The sequence below is a fragment of the Pelophylax lessonae genome (genome assembly GCF_965119305.1).
Source record: "Pelophylax lessonae genome assembly, chromosome: 9".
NCBI classification, from domain to species: Eukaryota; Metazoa; Chordata; class Amphibia; order Anura; family Ranidae; genus Pelophylax; species Pelophylax lessonae.
Window position 1 is genome coordinate 228,823,573 of NC_138776.1, and position 22,031 is coordinate 228,845,603.

The 22,031-nt window shown below is 46.5% G+C and overlaps 1 protein-coding gene across 1 annotated transcript in view; it reads right to left on the reverse strand.

Moving 5' to 3' along the window:
* Positions 1-6,669, reverse strand: part of SSRP1 (structure specific recognition protein 1) — a 135,194-nt gene extending 128,525 nt beyond the window's left edge. Inside the window, exon 1 of the mRNA XM_082269205.1 lies at positions 6,507-6,669. Within this exon, the coding sequence (XP_082125331.1) occupies positions 6,507-6,560 (54 nt within the window). The 5' untranslated portion in view covers positions 6,561-6,669. The remainder of the gene's footprint in view (positions 1-6,506) is intronic.
* Positions 6,670-22,031: the final 15,362 nt, after the last annotated feature.

Consider the following 22,031-nt stretch of genomic DNA (forward strand, 5'->3'; position numbering starts at 1 on the left):
TGAACTGTACCACTTTTTTGGGACCCTTTCTTTGGGGTACTAGCACAATCGTACCGTACCAATAGGGTGGAGATACTCACTGCAGAACGTAGATCTGCAAAGTGTAGCTCCACCCTGTTGGCAGGGACGTTTGAAGGAATTTGGGGGCCCCAAGCAAAATGGACATGGAGGCCCCCCTGCATCACATCTCTGATCATCTTATACAGCTTTATATTTTTCATTAAACTTAACCACTTCCATACCGAGTCATGTAAAATGACGTCGGCAAAGTGGTTGTCTAGATCCGGGCCGCCGTCATATGACGTCGGCCCGTTCTAGCAGCCAGTGCGCGCCCCCGGCGGCGCGGAGCGGCGCGATCAGGGATGAGGCTCGTCCCTCGGACATAGCCCATCCCTGATCAAGGTAAACAGCCAATAGAAATTGGCTGTTTACCACGTGATCGGCTGTGTCAATCACAGCCGATCACATGAGCGGCTCCAGCACGAGCCGCTCATTCTCTCTGCAATGCGCGCCCCCGGGGGCGCGCAGAGCAGCGATCGGGGACGAGGCTCGTCCCTCGGACAGAGTCGATCCCCGATCTAGGTAAAGAGCCAATGAAATTGGCTCTTTACCACGTGACCGGCTGTGTCCAATCACAGCCGGTCACAAATGTCAACAGAGAACACGGTAACTAGCTGTCACCGTGTTCTCCTCCTCACACACTGATCCTGTGTGAGGAGGAGATTGTGGTAACAGCTAGTTACCAACTACAGTGCACCCTAAACACACTGATTGCCCCCCCACCCCCAATAAAGAGCACCTGTCACTAGCCCATCAAAGTACCCGAGTAGCTGTCACCAGCCCATCAGGTACCCGATGACAGGTACTCGGGTACTCTGATGACAGGTACTCGGGTACTCTGATGACAGGTACTCGGGTACTCTGATGACAGGTACTCGGGTACTCTGATGACAGGTACTCGGGTACTCTGATGACAGGTACTCGGGTACTCTGATGACAGGTACTCGGGTACTCTGATGACAGGTACTCGGGTACTCTGATGACAGGTACTCGGGTACTCTGATGACAGGTACTCGGGTACTCTGATGACAGGTACTCGGGTACTCTGATGACAGGTACTCGGGTACTCTGATGACAGGTACTCGGGTACTCTGATGACAGGTACTCGGGTACTCTGATGACAGGTACTCGGGTACTCTGATGACAGGTACTCGGGTACTCTGATGACAGGTACTCGGGTACTCTGATGACAGGTACTCGGGTACTCTGATGACAGGTACTCGGGTACTCTGATGACAGGTACTCGGGTACTCTGATGACAGGTACTCGGGTACTTTGAGTACCTGTCAACGGAGTACCCGTCATCAAAGTACCTGAGTACCTGTCACCTACCCATCAGAGTACCCGAGTACCTTCCACCTGCTCATCAGAGTACCTGACGCCTGAAGTACCTGAGTACTTGCCGCCTGCTCATCAGTACCCATCACTACTCATCAGTACTCATCAGTACCTATCACGTATCAGTACTGATCATCAGTACCCATCAGTACAGTATCACCTATCAGTCAGTGAGTACTACTCATCAGTACCTATCACCTGCCTGTCACCTGCCCATCAGAGTACCCGAGTACCTGTCACCTGCCTATCGGAGTACCCGAGTACCTGCCACCTGCTCATCAGTACCAGAGTACCTGTCACCTGCCCAACAAAGTACCCGAGTACTTGTCACCCTTCATACAGCCACCATGTCCAAGTCCAAAAAGGTTTATATACGTCCTCCGTTTAAACCTAAATACCGGTGTTATGGCAGCAAATAGCTGCCATAACCCTGGTATTTTTTTAAACGGTGGACGGTTGGCTTTCCAATAAGGGTGGTCCCAGCGGCGGATTCGCCGTGGGATCACCCTTCCAGGATGGCGGAAGAGGCGCCCCCCCTCCCGACGCGTTCCGGTCCTTTTCCCCGCTTACCGGACCCGCCGGCAGCGGGGAAAACGATCCGGTCCCGAATCCTCACAGACAGGATGTCGAGTGAGGGCAAGCTTGCCCTCACTTGACTCTATGGTCTTGGAGGACCGGAGCTACGGAAAATGTTGTTGCCTAGCAACCGGTTTAAAGGTCCTTTTTTTTTTTTTCATTTTATATAATAATTTTTTTTTTTTTTCTATCTTTTAGTGTACTTGTGAGATCTGAGGACTTTTTGACCCCAGATCTCACAAAAAAGAGGTCCTGTCGTGCCTATTTCTATTACGAGGAATATTTACATTTCTTTTAATAGAAATAAAAATGATCAATTTTTTTTTTTTTTTTAAACGGTGTAAAAATAAAAAATAATAAATAAAATAGTAAAAAAAAAAAAAAAATTAAAGCGCCCTGTCCCCGTTAGCTCGCGCGCAGAAGCAACGCATACGGAAACCCCGCCCACATATGTAAACGGTGTTCAAACCACACATGTGAGGTATCGCCGCGATCGTTAGAGCAAGGGGAATAATTTGAGCCCTAGACCTCCTCTGTAACTCAAAGATGGCAACCTGTAGAAATTTTTAAATTGTCGCCTATGGGGATTTTTAAGTACCAAAGTTTGTCGCCATTCCGTGAGCGTGCGCAATTTTGAAACATGACATGTTGGGTATCTATTTACTCGGCGTAACATTATCTTTCACATTATGGAAAAAAATTTGGCTAACTTTACTGGTTTCTTATTTTTTAATTAAAAAAAGTGAATTTTTTCCAAAAAAAATGCGTTTGGAAGACCGCTGCGCAAATACGGTGTGATAAAAAATATTGCAATAATCTCCATTTTATTCTCTAGGGTCTCTGCTAAAAAAAAATATATAATGTTTGGGGGTTCTAAGCAGTTTTCTAGCAAAACAACTGATTTTAGCTTGTAAACACCAAATGTCAAAAATAGGCCTAGGCAAGTGGCTAGGATGCATGATGATGCTCCTTGGATATTAGGCCCCTCTATATGGCTAGGCTGTGAAAAAGTCTCACACATGTGGTATTGCCATACTCAGGAGGAGTGGCAGAATGTATTTTAGGGTGTCATTTTTGCTGTGTACATGCTATGTGTTAGGAATATCCTATAAATTGACAACTTTGTGTAAAAAAAAAAAGTTTTCATTTTTTTCCCACATTTTCCAAAAACCTGTGGAAAAAAATGATATGTTCAAACGACCCATAATGCCTCATAGAATATACGTTGGAGTGTTTGCTTTCCAAAATGGGGACATTTTGTGGACTTTTCCATTGTATTGGTGCTCTAGGGCCTTAAAAAGTGTGATAGGTAGTAAGAAAGTTTTATGTGTATTTATGCTCCTAAAATGCCTTATGGTGCTACTTGGACGTGGAGTCTCTTTTTGTGGCCAGGCTGTTTAAAAGTCTCACACATGTGGTATCGCCATACTCAGGAGGAGTAGTAGAATGTATTTTTGGGTGTAATTTTTGCTGTGTACATGCTATGTGTTAGAAATGGCTTATAAATTAACAACTTTGTGGGAAAAAAAAGAAAAAAAAAATTTTTTCTTCATTTTCCCAAGAATTGTGGGAAAAAATTACAACTTCAAAAAACTTACCATGCCTCTTACTAAATACCTTGGACTGTCTACTTTACAAAAAGGGGTCATTTGGTCGGTATTTGTACTGTCCTGACATTTCAGGGCCTCAAGAAAGGAGATAGGCAGTCAGTACATCTGGTGTGATCAATTTTCAGTAATTGGTACCATAGCTTCTAGACTCAATAACTTTCACACAGACTAAATAATATACACTAATTTGGGTTAATTTTACCAGAGACATGTAGCAGTATACATTTTGGCCCAAATGTATGAAGAAAAATTAATTTTTTGCAAAATTTCATAATTGAAACTAAAAAAAAGTGTTTTTTTTTCAAAATTTTTGCTCTTTTTTTGCATATATCACGAAAAAAAAAAAAACCCCAGTTGTGATCAAATACCACCAAAAGAAAGCTCTATCTGTGTGAAAAAAATGATAAAAATTTTGTTTGGTTACAGTGTAGCATGACTGAGCAATTGTCATTCAAAGTGTGAGAGTGCTGAAAGCTGAAAATTGGTCTGGGCAGGAAGGGTGTCTAACTGCTCTGTATGGAAGCGGTTAAGTGACCCCTATACAACAAGTTGCCAGATATTATCGCCCCTCCCGTTCCCCCACCATGTGCCCAAGATGATACCAGGGGGACTTTTTGCTTATGCTATGGGACTATCCAGCTGTCTGTCAACAAGTAGGTATTGTTCCCAATTGGACAATTGGTCCAATTTTTGCACGAAAAAAATGGAGTGACAGACTGTCAGTGTGATCATACCTGTCGCTGGCCTGGTCCGGTCCACGTGTGTGAGGAGGATATGACGACTCGTGGTGTGTCTCTCTCTGGCGAAGTTCGTGGGCCTGGTGGGGTGGCGCCACTCCCGTGCGCGCTTTAGGCTGCCTAGGCTGGGGCGGGGCTGGTGCGCACTGCGCAGATGTGTGCCGCCGCCGCTCACTCTCCCCCTTGCAAGCCGGCGCCGCGTGACGTCATGCCGCTCCTCCACTGTGCGCCCGTCCGCCGGCCTGTCACAGGCCGCCTGTGTGTGTGAGGCGCGGCGCCCGTCCACAGCGTTTGTGTTCAGCGTTCAGTCTGTGTCTTGGGGCCCCAGGCCAGCTCGGGCCCTCAAGCAATTGCCTGTTTTGCCTGCCTTGACGCAACGGGCCTGCCTGTTGGTACGGTACGATTGTGCTTGGTAACCCAACTAAAGGGTCCCAAAAAAGTGGTATGGTACGGTTCAGAATTATGCCTCGTTTCCACTGAGTGGTACGGTATGGTTTGGAACAGTACACCTTGCGTTTCCACTGCCAATAGCACCCTTTCATGATATGCGTGGTGTAGCAGTAAAGCGGTGATAGACGATTCTCTGTCAACCAAAGTAATGCAGAGTGTAGCTCCACCCTGTTGGTACCCCAACAAAAGTGTCCCAAAAAAGTGGTATGGTACGGTTCGGAATTAGGGTACCAATTACAATGGAAACGACAAAAATAGCGTACTGTACCGAACCATACCAGAACGCTCAGTGGAAACGAGCCATTAGGGTACCATTCACAACTTTTGACAATGGAAACGGCAAAAATTGCGTACCGTAATGAACCCAAACCGTACGCTCAGTGGAAACGAGGCATTAGCGTCACAGAAAGCACACAATCAGCATACACCACGCCTATCAAGTGACGTCAATCACTACTTTCTGGTGTTCTAAAATTTAGTCGGACCCATGAAAATTCCGGACCCTCGTCACTTTCGGTGACACTACACCATAACCAGGCTGATGCGAGCCCAGGTGCGCATGCGCACAAGGCATTTTCAAGGTCCGATAAAATTTTAAGACTTATGAACAGCTGACAGAGAGGAGGAGGGGCTGAGGTGGGACGCACACACCGCCGCGTCATCAAGCAAGAAACATGTTGCAGAGCGGACTTAGAGGAGGCGGGAAGAAAGTGAATACTCATACTAAATAGTAATGATAAAAAAAAAGAAATACTAAACATTTTTTATCATTACTATTTAGTATGAGTATTCACTTTCTTCCCGTCTCCTCTAAGTCCGCTCTGCAACATGTTCCTTGCTCGATGACGCGACGGTGTTGAAACATTATCCCGCAGCGGTGTGTGCGTCCCACCTCAGCCCCTCCTCCTCTCACTCAGCTGTTCGTAAGTCTTAGAATTTCATTGGACCTTCAAAATGCCTTGTGCGCATGCGCACCGGGGCTCGCAGCAGCTGGTGGTGACGGAGCGTCCCCGGAAGTGACGAGGGTCCGGAATTTTTACGGGTTAGACTAAATTTTAGAACACCGGCTACACCATGCCTATCATGTAAATGTACTGTTTGCGGTGAAAACGCAAGCCTGATCAAGGTGTACCGCTCAGTGGAAAGGAGGCAAATGATTGCATGGTAGGCAGTCCCTATGGATTAGCTGGGTACAACGCCTCTGTGTACCCAGACAACCAATGGGTACACAGCGATCACTCAGCAGATCAGCCGCCCTGACAGCTTTTATCCAGCGCTGTTCATAAACGGTTAAAGAACACAGACAATATAAGTCAAGAGAGGAGGCTGCAAAGCTTCAACGCCCAATAATCTCTGCAGGCGTTATTTTTCCTTGCCACCATCCAAACACATTCATATTTACAGCTCTATCCCATTGTAAACCAGCATCACCAGGGAACAGCAAAAACACAGCCAGGCAATGGGTTTCTTCAAAGCGGTGTTACCAGGGCCACAGGCTGGCTGTACATCTCCATAATGCAGCTCACACATGGATGGACATTGCTGTGATACATGGACACACAATACCGTATGTGCGAGAACACACCAAGGGAGACCGGGGTGACCAGGCCCTCAGTGATCGCTAACACAGGGAAGAGTTCAGCACATTACTCTCTGTGCCCGGCATGGAACACAATTCTCTCACACAAGTGGCTGCCATCATTTTAACTCGTTCAAATTCATAAACATGTCTCACCATAAACCCTTTCACCTCCTGGTAGATGTCGTTAAAGTCTAACGTGTCAGCCATTGTGCGTCAAGGAGATCACTCGCTTTCCTTCCCGCCACCACACACTCAGCCGCCGGAAGTCACCTGGAAACATATGGCTTTCACTCGGCCCACCGCAACTGACGTCACTTCCCCTTTCGCCTGAAACAAGAGTTGTGTCAGAATTGGCGACCCTATTGTTTCAGAATACCGCTACCGGAAGTGACGTTCAGGTGACCAAAAACCCGTAGTGCGCATGCGCTATGCGTTCCACTATGCGTTCCACACACTGTTAATTCTCACGAGTAGCTGTATTCTGATAAAACGCCAAGCAGATTTGGACCAATGCGCAAGCGGGGCGGAAGCGCGCAATAGTGACAATAAGAAATCACATTAAAGCGGTAGTATACCGCTCTTTTTTTTACTTTTAACTACAGGTAAGCCTATAATAAGGTACAATTAATATCTCCTAAACCTGCATGGTTTAGGAGATATTTGCACTGCATGCAGCCGCTCATGTGAGCGGCGCATGCACTCTGAAGGTCCGGTGGACCTTCAGCTTCCCTTGCATGGGAGCTTGACGGAAAATGACTCCCACGCGCATGCGCAGGAGTGACGTCATCGCGGCTCCAGCCAATCACAGCGCCGGAGCCGCCCAACCCATGTCTGCTCCCACAGCGGTGTCTGGGGGTCTGTGTCTGTGCTTCGTTCTAAGGTAAGTATTTCATAATGAGCTAGTATGCGATGCAAACTAGCTCATTATGCCTTTGTCTTGCAGGTTTTTTTTTTTTGTTTGTTTGTTTTTTTTGGGGTTTACAACCGCTTTAACCACTTCTGGATTTTCCCCCTTAAAGTGGAGTTCCACCTTGGGAAAGTTTTTTATAATAAAAATACCCCCGGGACAGTCAGGGCTAGTACATTCCACAATGGATAGCCTCTGATCTGTCCCGGGTCGCACTTACCTGCATGAAGAACTACTTACCTTTAAGATTTCTTCTCCAGCGTTGCCATCTCAGGTGTGGGCAGCTGAAGCCAGCGCGATCCTCTTCTGCGTCCTCTTCCGTCCTCTTCAGTCCCACGATGCACTGCACCGGCTCCGCCGTCACTTCCGGCGCGGCGCCGCATTCCTCCACAGCTTCTGGGCATGCCCAGAAGCTGTTTAGCAGGGAATGCGGCGCCGCAAGTGACGAGCGGGGCCAGTGCCGGCGCATTGACTCCTGGGAGCGATGACGTTCAGCTCCCAGGAGTCATTGCAAGCTGGAAAGAGACGGCGCGGGCCGCGGCCGCCAAGGGAGGAAGTGGAAGAAAGGTAAGTATAATTTTCTACAATAAGTAAAAAAAAAAAAAAATCGTAACTATCCAATTCTTTTTCAGGTGACAAAAAGGAAGCAGATGGCCACAAAATCGATATGTCGATTTTGTGTCCGGAACTCCGCTTTAATAAGGCTTACCTGTAAGTACTGTAAATATCTCATAAACTTGCACCATTTAGGAGATATTTACTTTTAACCACTTAAGCCCCGGAAGATTTTACCCCCTTCCTGACCAGGCCCTATTTTGCAATTCGGCACTGCGTGACTTTAACAAACAATTGCGCGGTCATGCGACGCTGTACCCAAACAAAATTGACGTCCTTTTTTCCCCACAAACAGAGCTTTCTTTTGGTGGTATTTGATCACATGTGCGATTTTTACTTTTGCGCTATACACAAAAAAAGTGCGTAAATTTTGAAAAAATAACAATATTTTTCACATTTTTTTATATGAAATTCCCCAAAAAAATGTAAAAATCAAATTTTTTAACATTTTAGGCCAATTTGTTTTCTGCTACTTTTGTTTTGTAAAAAAAATTGCAATAAGCATATTTTGATTGGTTTGCGCAGAAGTTATTGCGCTTACTTACTAAGGGAAAGATTTCTGTCATTTTTGGTGGGTTTTTTTTTTAACGAGTAATGGCGGCGATCTGCGATTTGTTTTTTTTTTGCGGCACTGTGACATTGCGGCGGACAGATCGGACCCTTGACTGACATTTTTGACACTTTTGGGGGTACCAGTGACATTACTACAGTAATCAGTGCTATACATATGCACTGTTACAGTAAAAATGACACTGGCAGGGAAGGGGTTAACTTTATTGGTGATCATGGGGTTAAGTGTGTCCCTAGGGGCATGCTTCTTACTGTAAAGGGGTGTGGCTAGTGATGTAACCACAGAGACATACGATCCTAAATAGCAGGACCGTATGATCTCTGCAGTTAGATCAGGGAGAATGACAGGTGGCTTTGTTTACATCAGCCGCCTGCCTTTCTCCCTCTCCACCGGGAGATCGTGAGTGGCCGGCGGACATCGGGTCCGCCAGTCACACGCGCGGACATGTTAGGGAGGGAGCGCGCCTCCAGCGGCGCGTGCTCGCCCCCTAGAGCCTCACAGGCGAGCGACATAGTCCTACGTCTCTTTGCCTGTGAGGGGCTGACCGCCGCAGTAAATAGTCGTGCGGCGGTCGACAAGTGGTTAATGCAGCCGATGACGTCATCGGCGCATGCGCTTTGAAGGAACGACCATGTGTGCTGTTCCTTCAGAGCCTTGTGCCATTAACGGTGGCTCCCGTGCGCATGTGCGGGAGTCATCCAATCGCACCTCTGGCCAATCAGATGGCCGGAGGACGTGAACCAGGAAGCAGGAATGCCGAACATGTCGGGCTGAGCGGGCGGCACTGCGGGGGCTTCGTTCTAAGGTTAGTATTTCACAATGAGCTAGTATGCGGTGCATACTAGCTCGTTATGCCATCGCCTTACAGGGTTTTTTTTTTTTTTTTCATTTTTATGGAACGGTTTACTTTCTCTATGGTGACCAGGCCATATTTTGCGATTCGGCACTGCGTTACTTTAACATAAAAATTGTGCGGTCGTGCGACACTGTACCAAAATAAAATTGATGTCCTTTTTTTTTCCACAAATAAAGCTTTCTTTTGGTGGTACATGATCACCTGTGCGATTTTTATTTTTTGCGCTATAAACAAAAGAGCGACAATTCTGAAAAAATATATATATTTGTTTTCACATTCTGCTATATAACATTAAAAAAAAAAAAATGTAAAAATCAAAATTTGCTCATCCTTTTAGGCTAATTTGTATTCTGCTACATATTATTGGTAAAAAAAATCGCAATAACCGAATTTTGATTGGTTTGTGCAAAAGTTATCGCGTCTACAAACTAGAGGAAATATATAATAAACAAGCAAAAAGTTGGGGGAGCACACCCTGAACATGTATTTCTAAAGCTGGTGCAGCTATGAACCAAGCAACATGTATATTAAAAAAGAATAGCGCACACATGCAAAAGAAAAGGCTATCAAATATGAAGACAATCCATAAATAAAAATGGGGATTTGGTCCCACCATATGGTCATATTGTGCTCAAGCCCACCACTACGTCAAAGTACCCCATTGTCAGTGGGTCCTACACTATCCTAACAAGGGTTAGAGAGGCTGAATTCATCCTTTTTTTATGGATAGTGTAGGACCCACTGATAATGGGGTACTTTGACGTAGTGGTGGGCTTGAGCACGATATGGCCATATGGTGGGACTAAATCCCCATTTTTATTTATGGATTGTCTTCAAATTTGATAGTCATTTCTTTTGCATGTGTGCGCTATTCTTTTTTAATAGGGGAAATATTTATGTAATTTGTATTTATTTATTTTTTACTAGTAATGGCGGTGATCTCCCATTTTTAGGGGGACTGCGGCATTGCGCTGGACAGATCGGACACCTAACTGACATTTTTGACACTTTTGAGGGGACCAGTGACATTACTACAGTAATCAGTGCTAGAAATATGCACTGTTACTGTAATAATGACACTGGCAAGGAAGGGGTTAACACAGTGGGTGATCAAAGAGCTAAATGTGAGCCTAGGCGAGTGCTTACTTACTGTGGGGGGAGGGGCTTGTGAAATGACCTCAGAGACCTGTGATCCTATATAGAAGGATCTCAGACGCTCTGTGATCATTTCAGAGAGAAGAACGCTCGGCTGTGTTTACAACAGCTGACCGCTCTTCTCTCTCAGCGGGGAGCAATCACGGGCGCTAGTCCCGAGTATTGGCATCCCCGCTGCTTAGTGGGGACAGAAGTGCGCCGCCCCCCAGCACCAAGCGCGCGACCGACGTAGGGCTACATCGGTTCGCGTAGGAGGGCCAGCCTGCCGAAGTAAATGTGCGGCGGGCGGTCCGGAAGCTGTTAATAAACAAAACATCGGATGCTTGCACTAGATGAGACAATTACTGATTACATTGTTATACAGAACATCACATTATTGTACCAATTACAATTTTAAATCTTATTGTTACGGAGCCCATCAGATTCTTGGACTTGATGCTTTAGTTCCTTGACTTGCTGCCTCCCTTACAAAGACCATCAGATTCTTGAATGTGCAGACATCTTACTACACCCAGCTACGTGTTGAATTTCAGAGTGCAATAAAGGGAGTGTATATAAATAAATATTGTATATTCATATCCGTGATGCTGCCTTGATGTTACATTTACAAAGAAGCTGGACGCCAGTGTTCTATCAGAATACCACTACCCATCAGATAATGCAACAGAAGTGACGTTCCAACATGGCCGCTATGCATTTCAATAGGTTTCCTAACCTGACAGAATACGAAGGCGGCAGTGGACATCCTTTTACACCCAGGCAAGTCTTCAATGTCACACTTTATTTAGCAGTAAACTCACCCTATATACCTAAATAGACTATTTCACTGCGACCAAGTGAAATAGTCCATTTTACTATATAATCAGTTTGGTGCTAAGCAGTGTGGGGTGTACCAAGATGATCATTGCCACCTTCTGCCCGCAGGCTTGTCGCTGTATTTACTATAACACTAATAATACTATACAGGGCTTTTTTTCTCAGACAATAGGTGCAGGAACTCCCCCTTTCTGAGTCACCCCTTGTCTCCTCCCCCTGCCCACCCCCTGCATGATTCCTTGGTTCCACCCCCTACCCTCCTCCAAATACCAGCCCTTTTAGAGAATACAGAACCAAGTAACATTTGCAGAGTTGTATAAAGTACTCGAAACCCATACTTGAGTAGAAGTAGAAGTGCTCGATCAAAAAGTGACTTGAGTAGAAGTGGAAGTGCTCGATCAAAAAGTGACTTGAGTAGAAGTGGAAGTGCTCGATCAAAAAGTGACTTGAGTAGAAGTACTAAAGTATTCAACAGTTTTTGTACTTAAGTATTGCAAGTAGTTTTTTTAAAAATTTTGCTACTCAAGTACTGAAAGTAAAAGTACCAGTAGTTTTTTTAAAAAAAATTGCTACTCAAGTACTGAAATTAAAAGTACAAGTACTGTGTTATGTAGTTATTAAAGAAAGAAGTCATAAGTTTGAACATCATATTGTTTTTTATTATTTCAAATGCAGCTTTTATTTATACATACAGTAGCATTTATTTTCGTATGCGCTGATAATACACATGTTTTGAGCTTCATGAAACCTGCCATCTACTGTTCTGGCAGTGGTAATTTTTATAATTGTAACGAGTAACTATGCAGCACAAAAAAAAAATATTGGAGTAGAAGTATTGAAATCGTTGAAAAAATGTAGTGAAGTAAAAGTGGAAGTAGGAGAAAAAAATTCTACTCTAGGAAAGTACAGATACCGTCTTTCGGTACTTAAGTACAGTAGTGAAGTAGTTCTACTTAGTTACTATACATCTCTGAACATTTGTGATACTAAGTAATTTGTATGGAATTTGTTAATGAAAACAAGAAAAGCAGTAAAATAGATCCTCTGCAGCCAGCAACAATAGATCCCCCCCAAGCAACCCTCAACAAAATACCCCTCCCCGCCAGCAAAAATAGACCCCCAGCAGCAACAGATTTCCCTGCAGCCAGCATCACTAGATCCTTCCCAGAAACAACTGACCCCCAGCAACAAAAGCCCCAACCCCAACAACAGTAGAACCCCCCACCAGCAACAATAGACTTCCTTATCAACAATAAGCCCTACCCACCCCGTAGAAATACATCCCCTCAAGCAACAATAGATCCTCCAGCATCAATAGACCCTGAACCCCTTCCCATTACATACATACATTCAATGCTGGTGGTGCCGTTCCCCCGCGTTTCCGGCTGAAAAAAAACCACTGATACTATATTAATAATAATAATGTAATACTGTATTTCAGTATATAAGGTGATGATGTCACCTATGATGAAACGCGTTGGGAGGAGCTTAGCCACGTGACGCTGGTTTGCCATTGGAGGTCGGCCATGTTTTTGGTTTGAAACGGATCTACACCACTACTTAGCTGTTTTTTATGCTTATTTTATTGGAGAAAGTGTGAGTACCATGTGAGCAGGTTTTATATGTTTAATAAACTGTTTTAAAAATATCTGAGCAATGATTGCTTTTCATTTTTCCATTTACACGTTTTGGAGTCTGTCTTTATGCGGCTAAAGGACCTGGATCCATTGACCAAGTGATTCATATGTGCTTACTCTGACTGCTGCTTAATCTCAGTAGTCTTTGGAATCTGGTAAGAGGCTGTATGTTTCTTTCCCTTGGTGGTGGATTTATCGTTTTCCTGTCACAGTGTTTGTGCTTATTTCACTGGAGGACTGTCTGGAACATACTTTGAGCACTGCTGTTTATCTGACTATAAGGTGGGTTTACTGCTAAAATAAGTGTGAAATTGAAGCCTTTGCTGGGTGGAAGAAGAGGTCCGCTGCCGCCTTCGTGTTCTGTCAGAATAGGAAACCTATTGAAATGCATAGCGGTCATGTTGGATTGCATAGCGCATGCGCAGTAAGCATTTTTAGCTAAGAACGTCGCTTCCGTTATTTTTTCTAATGGGTAGTAGTATTCCGACAGGACACCTGCAGTAGGAAGGTGGCGGAGGCCATGTTGGTACACCCCGCACTGCTCATCACTAAACCTTTAGGGCTCTTTCACACACTGAGTCCGTTGGACAGACTCTGTTTTTCTCAGCGGGGGATCGATCCGCCGATCCCCCTGCTGAGCAGGAGAAGGACAGCTGTGTCTCCGCGCTATGTGCGAAAACACAGCTGTCAGTTCCCAATGCATCTCTATGGGGGAAATCGGACCGACGGTCCGTTCTCATCCGATCCGCTGGACAGATGGAAAATAGGGTTTCCATCCGTCCAGATTTGACGGATCGGATGTCAGCAGACATGTCTCCGCTGACATCCGATGGCCCATAGGGATGCATGGGGGGACCGTTCAGATCCGCCAAAAAAACGGACAGGCGGATCTGAACGGTCCGCCTGTTTGAAAGGGGCCTAAGGCTTTCAAAATGTAACATCAAAACAGCATCACAGATGTCAATATACCATATTTATTTATATCCGCTCACTTTATTGCTAAAATTACTCTAAAATTCAAGACACAGATGTTTTACAGCTATCTGTCAGGTCATGAAGTGTTTGGAACGCATAGCACTATGGAACGTATGTTGGAACGCATAGTGCATGAGAAGTAAGTATTTTTTTGGTCGTAACATAATTTCCATTGCACGATATGACAGGTAAAGGTAATCTGATAGAATCTGTAGCCAATGAAAGGGGACATCAGCTGCTAAACTGAGATAGACAGGGTTTGCCGCTACCCGTCAGATCGTGTAACGGAAGTGACGTTCCGACCAAAAACTACTTACTGTGCATGCGCTATGCGTTTCACGGCGCTATGATTGTGATTGTGGTTACCAACCATTCTCTAGTCATTCCTGTCATTCTCAAATAGCCCTGGATCTGCTGGGATCCCACTCATTCCAGCAGATCAAGATCTGCCTGAGAGTGATGGAAATGGGTTTGCTGTCAGCAATCACATTTCCATCACTCTCAGGCAGCCTTGTATTCGCTGGGATTTCATTGATCCCAGCCAATAAAAAGTTGCCTGAGAGTGATGGACATGTGATTGCACTGTCTACAATCACACTTTTATCAGTAAAATCCATGTACTTGCTGGGATCTTACTGACATTTATATTTGTAACACCTCTCAGTCTCTATATGACTCTGTCACTCTCTCATTCTCTGTAAATCAGAGTGAACGGTCTATTCCATTTACACATATTGTCACACTTTTCCCATTGCTTTCAGTCTGTAACTGTTCCTGGAAAATGTACCGTTTACAGAAATATAATATATAGTACCTCACAAAAGTGAGTACACCCCTCACATTTTTGTAAATATTTTGTTATATCTTTTCACGTGACAACACTTTGACATGACATGACACTTTGCTACAATGTAAAGTAGTGAGTGTACAGCTTGTATAAAAGTGTAAATTTGCTGTCCCCCTCAAAATAACTCAACACACAGCCATTAATGTCTAAACCGCTGGCAACAAAAGTGAGTACACTCCTAAGTGAAAATGTCCAAATTGGGCCCAAAGTGTCAATATTTTGTGTGGCCACCATTATTTTCCAGCACTGCCTTAACCCTCTTGGGCATGGAGTTCACCAGAGCTTCACAGGTTGCCACTGGAGTCCTCTTCCACTCCTCCATGACGACATCACGGAGCTGGTGGATGTTAGAGACCTTGCGCTTGAGGATGCCCCACAGATGCTCAATAGGGTTTAGGTCTGGAGACATGCTTGGCCAGTCCATTACCTTTACCCTCAGCTTTTTTAGCAAGGCAGTGGTCATCTTGGAGGTGTGTTTGGGGTCGTTATCATGTTTGAATACTGCCCTGCGGCCCAATCTCCGAAGAGAGGGGATCATGCTCTGCTTCAGTATGTCACAGTACATGTTGGCATTCATGGTTCCCTCAATGAACTGTAGCTCTGGCACTCATGCAGCCCCAGACCGTGACACTCCCACCATGCTTGACTGTAGGCAGGACACACTTGTCTTTGTACTCCTCACCTGGTTGCCGCCACACACGCTTGACACCATCTGAACCAAATAAGTTTATCTTGGTCTCATCAGACCACAGGACATGGTTCCAGTAATCCATGTCCTTAGTCTGTTTGTCTTCAGCAAACTGTTTTCTGGCATTCTTGTGCATCATTTTTAGAAGAGGCTTCCTTCTGGGACGACAGCCATGCAGTCTTAAGGCCTCTTTTACACGGGCGTTCTGTATGTCCGTATGTTACGCCATCCATTTGCGGGTGATATACGGATATAATGTATGTCTATGGGATTGCGGATGTGTCAAGTGTCATCCATGTCCGTAAAAAAAAAAAAAAAGTGCCAGAGCGGATCCGTGTGAAAGAGGCAAAAGTCAAGTTGGAGAAGATGGAGGAGAGCACCCTGTCACGTACCTCAGTAGAAAGCTGTTACCCCAGGAGGTGAGCTATGCGGCAGTGGAAAAAGAATGTTTAGCCTTGGTGTGGGCACTGAAAAAAACCAATCCCTTACTTGTACGGATGGGAATTTACCTTGATAAAAGACCACAACCCATTGGTGTGGCTTAAACGGGTGAAAGAGGCAAAAGTCAAGTTGGAGAAGATGGAGGAGAGCACCCTGTCACGTACCTCAGTAGAAAGCTGTTACCCCAGGAGGTGAGCTATGCGGCAGTGGAAAAAGAATGTTTAGCCTTGGTGTGGGCACTGAAAAAAACCAATCCCTTACTTGTACGGATGGGAATTTACCTTGATAAAAGACCACAACCCATTGGTGTGGCTTAAACGGGTGGCAGGAGACAATGGCCACTTACTGCGGTGGAGCTTGGCACTACAGCCCTACAATTTTACCATCCACTATCGGCCTGGTAAGCAGAATGGCAACGCTGGCGGGTTGTCCTGGCAAATGGAATTCAGCACCTAACCTAAATCCGGACATCCCCAAGTTGACCTGAAAAGGATCAAACTGGGTCTGCCAGAGTGTTCCACAAAAGGAGAGCACTGTGACGGATTACCCTGTCCCTGGATTGTAAACCCCTTTGTTTCATTCTCCTATGAGTTTGTGGACATTGCCTTCTATTTCATTTTATGTTCACTTTATTTATCTAGCGAACAACTGAACAGTCGGACCCCTAGCAGATTGCTAATTTCATCAGCTCAACCGCCTGTCTTCCACACATTGTTGAATATGCTAATACTGTATGTGTATTGAGGCGGGATGTGGATTATGTTAAGTCTGTCTGTCCCATTGTTAATGAACTCACATTGCTTCTGTCCAGGTGGCTAGATAATTAGTTCAGGTTAATTCTATTTCTGTATACAATTTCATCTGCATATGATAATGTAATCAGACTCACCTGACCTGATAGTGTATATAATGTGTGTGAGTGGGTTTGATAAAGAGTTCCTTCTTACACTCTTTTCTTTTCTTTTTAAACGGTTTTTATTGAAGGCAAAAGAAACATGGTACAGTAACATGCAGTAGAAAGATTAGGTACATGCCGTGATATAACAAGTCTCAGTAAATATAGAACTACAGCATATAACTTTCAAGGAATAGGTAACAATGTGATACGCATAAGAGATCGACCCGGCATCCCGACTGAGAAGCAGTAATGGACAAATACAAATTGAAGGTGTGGCCGAGGTCACAATGCGTATATGGGTCCCCTCATAGAAGGGGTCTCAACCAAAACAAAGGTATAACACATAATGAGATATGCCAGGGGCCGAGTGGGGAGAGGGGGCTGGGGAGGCAGGGTTGGGATGAAATCAGGGTAGGTAGGAGAGGGTTATGGGCAGTGGTGGGATTCAGCCGGTTCGCACCGGTTCCATAGAACCGGTTGCTAACTTTCTGCAAGTTCGCAGAACCGGCTGAATCCCTCTGCGCGTCTGAGGAAGCGCAGGACAATTGAATGTCCCGCGCTCGGACAGACGTGGTGGCCGGGGGGCGGAGCAGTGCGCTCCTCCCCGCCCATTCTGTGACAATAGCGAATGAGAATTAGCTATTGTCACATGATCCTCCTCCTGGCCAATCAGGGAGCAGGTCCTCCCGCTTCCTGATTGGCCGAAAGGCAAACACCGTGCCATTGGACGAGGAGGAGGCGCCGCGGGAGGACTCGGAGACGCGGGGAGCCGACTGCGAGACCATCCATGAGGTAAGTGCATGGGTCTCGCGGGGGGGGGGGATCGCTGGCACTCTGCAATTGGGGGCAATGTTGTGGCTGGCGCTCTGCAATTGGGGGCAATGCTGTGGCTGGCGCTCTGCAATTGGGGGCAATGTTGTGGCTGGCGCTCTGCAATTGGGGGCAATGTTGTGGCTGGCGCTCTGCAATTGGGGGCAATGTTGTGGCTGGCACTCTGCAATTGGGGGCAATGCTGTGGCTGGCGCTCTGCAATTGGGGGCAATGTTGTGGCTGGCGCTCTGCAATTGGGGGCAATGCTGTGGCTGGCGCTCTGCAATTGGGGGCAATACTCTGGCTGGCGCTCTGCAATTTGGGGCAATGCTGTGGCTGGCGCTCTGCAATTGGGGGCAATACTCTGGCTGGCACTCTGCAATTGGGGGCAATGTTGTGGCTGGCACTCTGCAATTTGGGGCAATGCTGTGGCTGGCACTCTGCAATTGGGGGCAATGTTGTGGCTGGCGCTCTGCAATTGGGGGCAATGCTGTGGCTGGCGCTCTGCAATTGGGGGCAATGCTGTGGCTGGCACTCTGCAATTTGGGGCAATGCTGTGGCTGGCGCTCTGCAATTGGGGGCAATGTTGTGGCTGGCGCTCTGCAATTGGGGGCAATGTTGTGGCTGGCGCTCTGCAATTGGGGGCAATGCTGTGGCTGGCACTCTGCAATTTGGGGCAATGCTGTGGCTGGCACTCTGCAATCATTGGGGGCAATGCTGTGGCTGGCACTCTGCAATCATTGGGGGCAATGCTGTGGTCACTGTGCATTGAAAGGGGGCACGCTGGTCACTGTGCATTGAAAGGGGGGCACGCAGCGCTGGTCACTGTGCATTAAAAGGGGGCATGCTGGTCACTGGTCATTGAAAGGGGGCACGCTGGTCTCTCTGCATTGAAAGGGGGGCACGCTAGTCACTGTGCATTAAAGGGGGCATGTACACTGGTCACTGCATTGAAAGGGGGCACGCTGGTCTCTCTGCATTGAAAGGGGGCACTCTGGTCACTGTGCATTGAAGGGGGCATGTACACTAGTCACTGTGCATTGAAAGGGGGCATGTACACTGGTCACTGCATTGAAAGGGGGCACGCTGGTCTCTCTGCATTGAAAGGGGGCACTCTGGTCACTGTGCATTGAAGGGGGCACGCTGGTCACTGTGCATTGAAAGGGGGCACGCTGGTCTCTCTGCATTGAAAGGGGGGCACGCTGGTCTCTCTGCATTGAAAGGGGGGCACGCTGGTCACTGTGCATTAAAGGGGGCATGTACACTGGTCACTGCATTGAAAGGGGGCACGCTGGTCTCTCTGCATTGAAAGGGGGCACTCTGGTCACTGTGCATTGAAGGGGGCATGTACACTGGTCACTGTGCATTGAAAGGGGGCATGTACACTGGTCACTGCATTGAAAGGGGGCACGCTGGTCTCTCTGCATTGAAAGGGGGCACTCTGGTCACTGTGCATTGAAGGGGGCACGCTGGTCACTGTGCATTGAAAGGGGGCACGCTGGTCTCTCTGCATTGAAAGGGGGGCACGCTGGTCTCTCTGCATTGAAAGGGGGGCACGCTGGTCTCTCTGCATTGAAAGGGGGCACGCTGGTCATTCTGCTGGGAAAGTCGCAACTGGTTACTAAAATTTTTGAATCCCACCACTGGTTATGGGGGAGGTAACAGCAGGTAACCGGAGGAAGCCTCGAACCCCCCAGGGGCCCAAGTGGGGAAAGAGGGTCGGTAAGGAGGACTTCCCAATCAGGTGAGTACAAGGCTGTCGTCAAGGTCTGGTGGTAGGCAATGGTCAATCCAAGGCCACCAGAGCCGTTCATAGTGGGTCAGTTTATCCAATAAAATTGCTTCCGTTTTAGCATGTAGCATGGCTTGGGTGACTCTGTGTAGCATGGTCAGATGACATCCTTCTTACACTCAACATAGAGTCTCATCTCATGTTTGTGGGAGAAGGCTATACCAGCTCTCTCGCTCTTCTGCTTGGATCGCTAAATCCCCTTTATAAGAGCGGTTCCTGCTCTTCTCTACAGCATCCCTCCCACTAGGGGGATAAGAACATCTCTGGTTCTCTTTCCATTGGGGCGGCCGCTACAGTGGCCAAAATGTATTCTGATGCATGTCTTTAATTTTTAAAAATCCCAATAATCCCAATATATTGATTGGTTTGCGTGAAGTTATAGCACCTACAAACTATGGCATAAATGCTGGAATTTTTATATATTTCTTATACTACAAATGCCAAGGCTCAGTGACTTATAACGGGACTGCAATAGTGCGGTGGAGAATCTGGTACTAACTGACGCTGGGGGGAGGGGGGGCACAGAGCTCTGTAGATTGTACACAGCTGATCGTGGCTGTAAATCATTAGTCGGGACTTGCTGACAGGCTCCTGCTGTGTAAAATCACAGCGGGTGCCGGCTGTGGAGCACACATGTAGGTGCTCTAAACCCGGAAGTAGGCAGCACCGTACGGGTACATCGGTATGCCTACACCTGTGTGTGTGTGTGTGTGTGGGGGGGGGGGGGCATTAGGAAAGTGGTTAAAAACGATTTTTAAAAAAAAATCATACCCAAAATATACTTTTGTTAATATACAGTATATATATATTTATAATTTTATTTTACGTACTTTTGTTTGTTTACATCTTTCTCCCCATTCAGAAAATAAAGAAAGCACAGGGAGGCTGCACAGTGACTGATTACTGTGGTAACCAACCAGAGGCTATCACGGGGATCACGTGACCAGAAACTGGGAGTCTGGGTCCCCATTGTTTGTATGAGACCTGAGACTCTAAGTGAGAACCTGGTCTTTGTGCTGGGTGTGTGCCGTGCGGTGTGTTCCCAGCATATTTGTGGTCTCAAGGATAAAGACCCACTTGTTTTTTTTTTAATTTACACACACACATACACACGTTGTAGTGCAAAAGCTGCTTGACGCTGCTAACGATTAGTTCAAATGCAGGTGGGAAAAAAAAAAAAACAATCTCAAATGCTAGCTGAGTACACTTGAAAGCACATTGGATCTGCCCATCATCAGGAGCTCTGAATCTACAGTTAGTTGTGCTCCATTCACTGATGTATGCCTGATCACTCTAAAAACTGGATAGAGGAGGGGGAAACCTTTCAATTACCTGCCTGTCATACACTCATAGAACACGTTTTATTCATAGAAGCTCTAATACGGCTTGTATGAATGGAGTAGCTGGGTGGAAAGGGCGGGCATAGTCAGGCACTCCTGCCAAAGGACTTTTTCGGCCGATTTTTGGCCAGTGTGTACCCAGTTTAAGTTATGTCCCTTGTGCTGATTTTTGTCTTTTTATTTTTGCTGCACTTAATGCACTTAGACTTTAGCAACTTGAGCCCCAGATGTAGTTATTAAAGCAGTGGTTTCTACAGGCTTCAGCACTGAACCCCCACTGAATCTACTGCTTTTCCCAAGTGTTTAGGTATATTCAATGATTCTACTATATATTCATCAGGGGCGGCTGGTGCTCCATGGGCCAGGGGGCATCAGATGGACCCCACCACACCATACCCCCCCCTGACCACACCAGCCGGCGCACCATACCCCCCCAGGTCGCCGGCTCACTCACCCTGGACATGTGGAGGACAGGCAGGCAGCAGCAACGGTGGCGGCAGCTTCCCCCTCAGTCTTCTGTGTCTCCTCCCTCCTCCTTCTTGGCCAATGGCATGGCTTCTCAGGACCCGCTTCCAGATTGGCCAGGAGGAGGATCCGTGTGACAATAGCAAATATTTATTCGCTATTGTCACACAACTGAGTGGGCTCAGGGCGCAGTGCTCTGCGCCCCAAGCTCGCCCTTTCTTGAAGCCTATTAGAGCCTCTTGCTCTAATCACGTCCTTAAAAAAAAAAAAAAACCCCATTGGAATCCATGTGTCCGGCGCCCTGCATGTAGATTAGGGGGCCAGACGCATGGATGGGGTGCAGTGCCCCTGCGCCCCCAAAGGAAGAGCCGCCACTGATATTCATCAACTCTGAAGACATACCAAAATGTAAATACAGGCCTGCACATTAAAAAATACTGTACATCCTGAACATAGATCTGCATGTTTTCACAGCAGCAGTGAAAGAAGCACTGACAGAAGTAAGGACTGGCTGCACAGAAAAAGTGACAGCGACATTCTTTGGGCAAAAAGGGCATAGGTAGCTGGGTTCCCCCTAACAAACACATTGATCGGCACAAGGGCCTCTTCTCCATATCCTTGGCATTGTGGATGTGGGGGTCTGCGGGGGGGGGGGGGACTTATGGGAATCTTAAAGGCCCCCAGATATCCACCTCCCCATGAGAATACATAAGGTGTGCTTGGTACCCCCCCCCCCCCAAAAAAAATAAATAAATAAAACAAGAGACACTGTTAAAATAAAGTCCTTTATTAAAAAATCCCCCCAAAATGGTCCATGATGTATCCCTATTGCATACATACCAGAGCATTTGTTAGGGAGGGATAT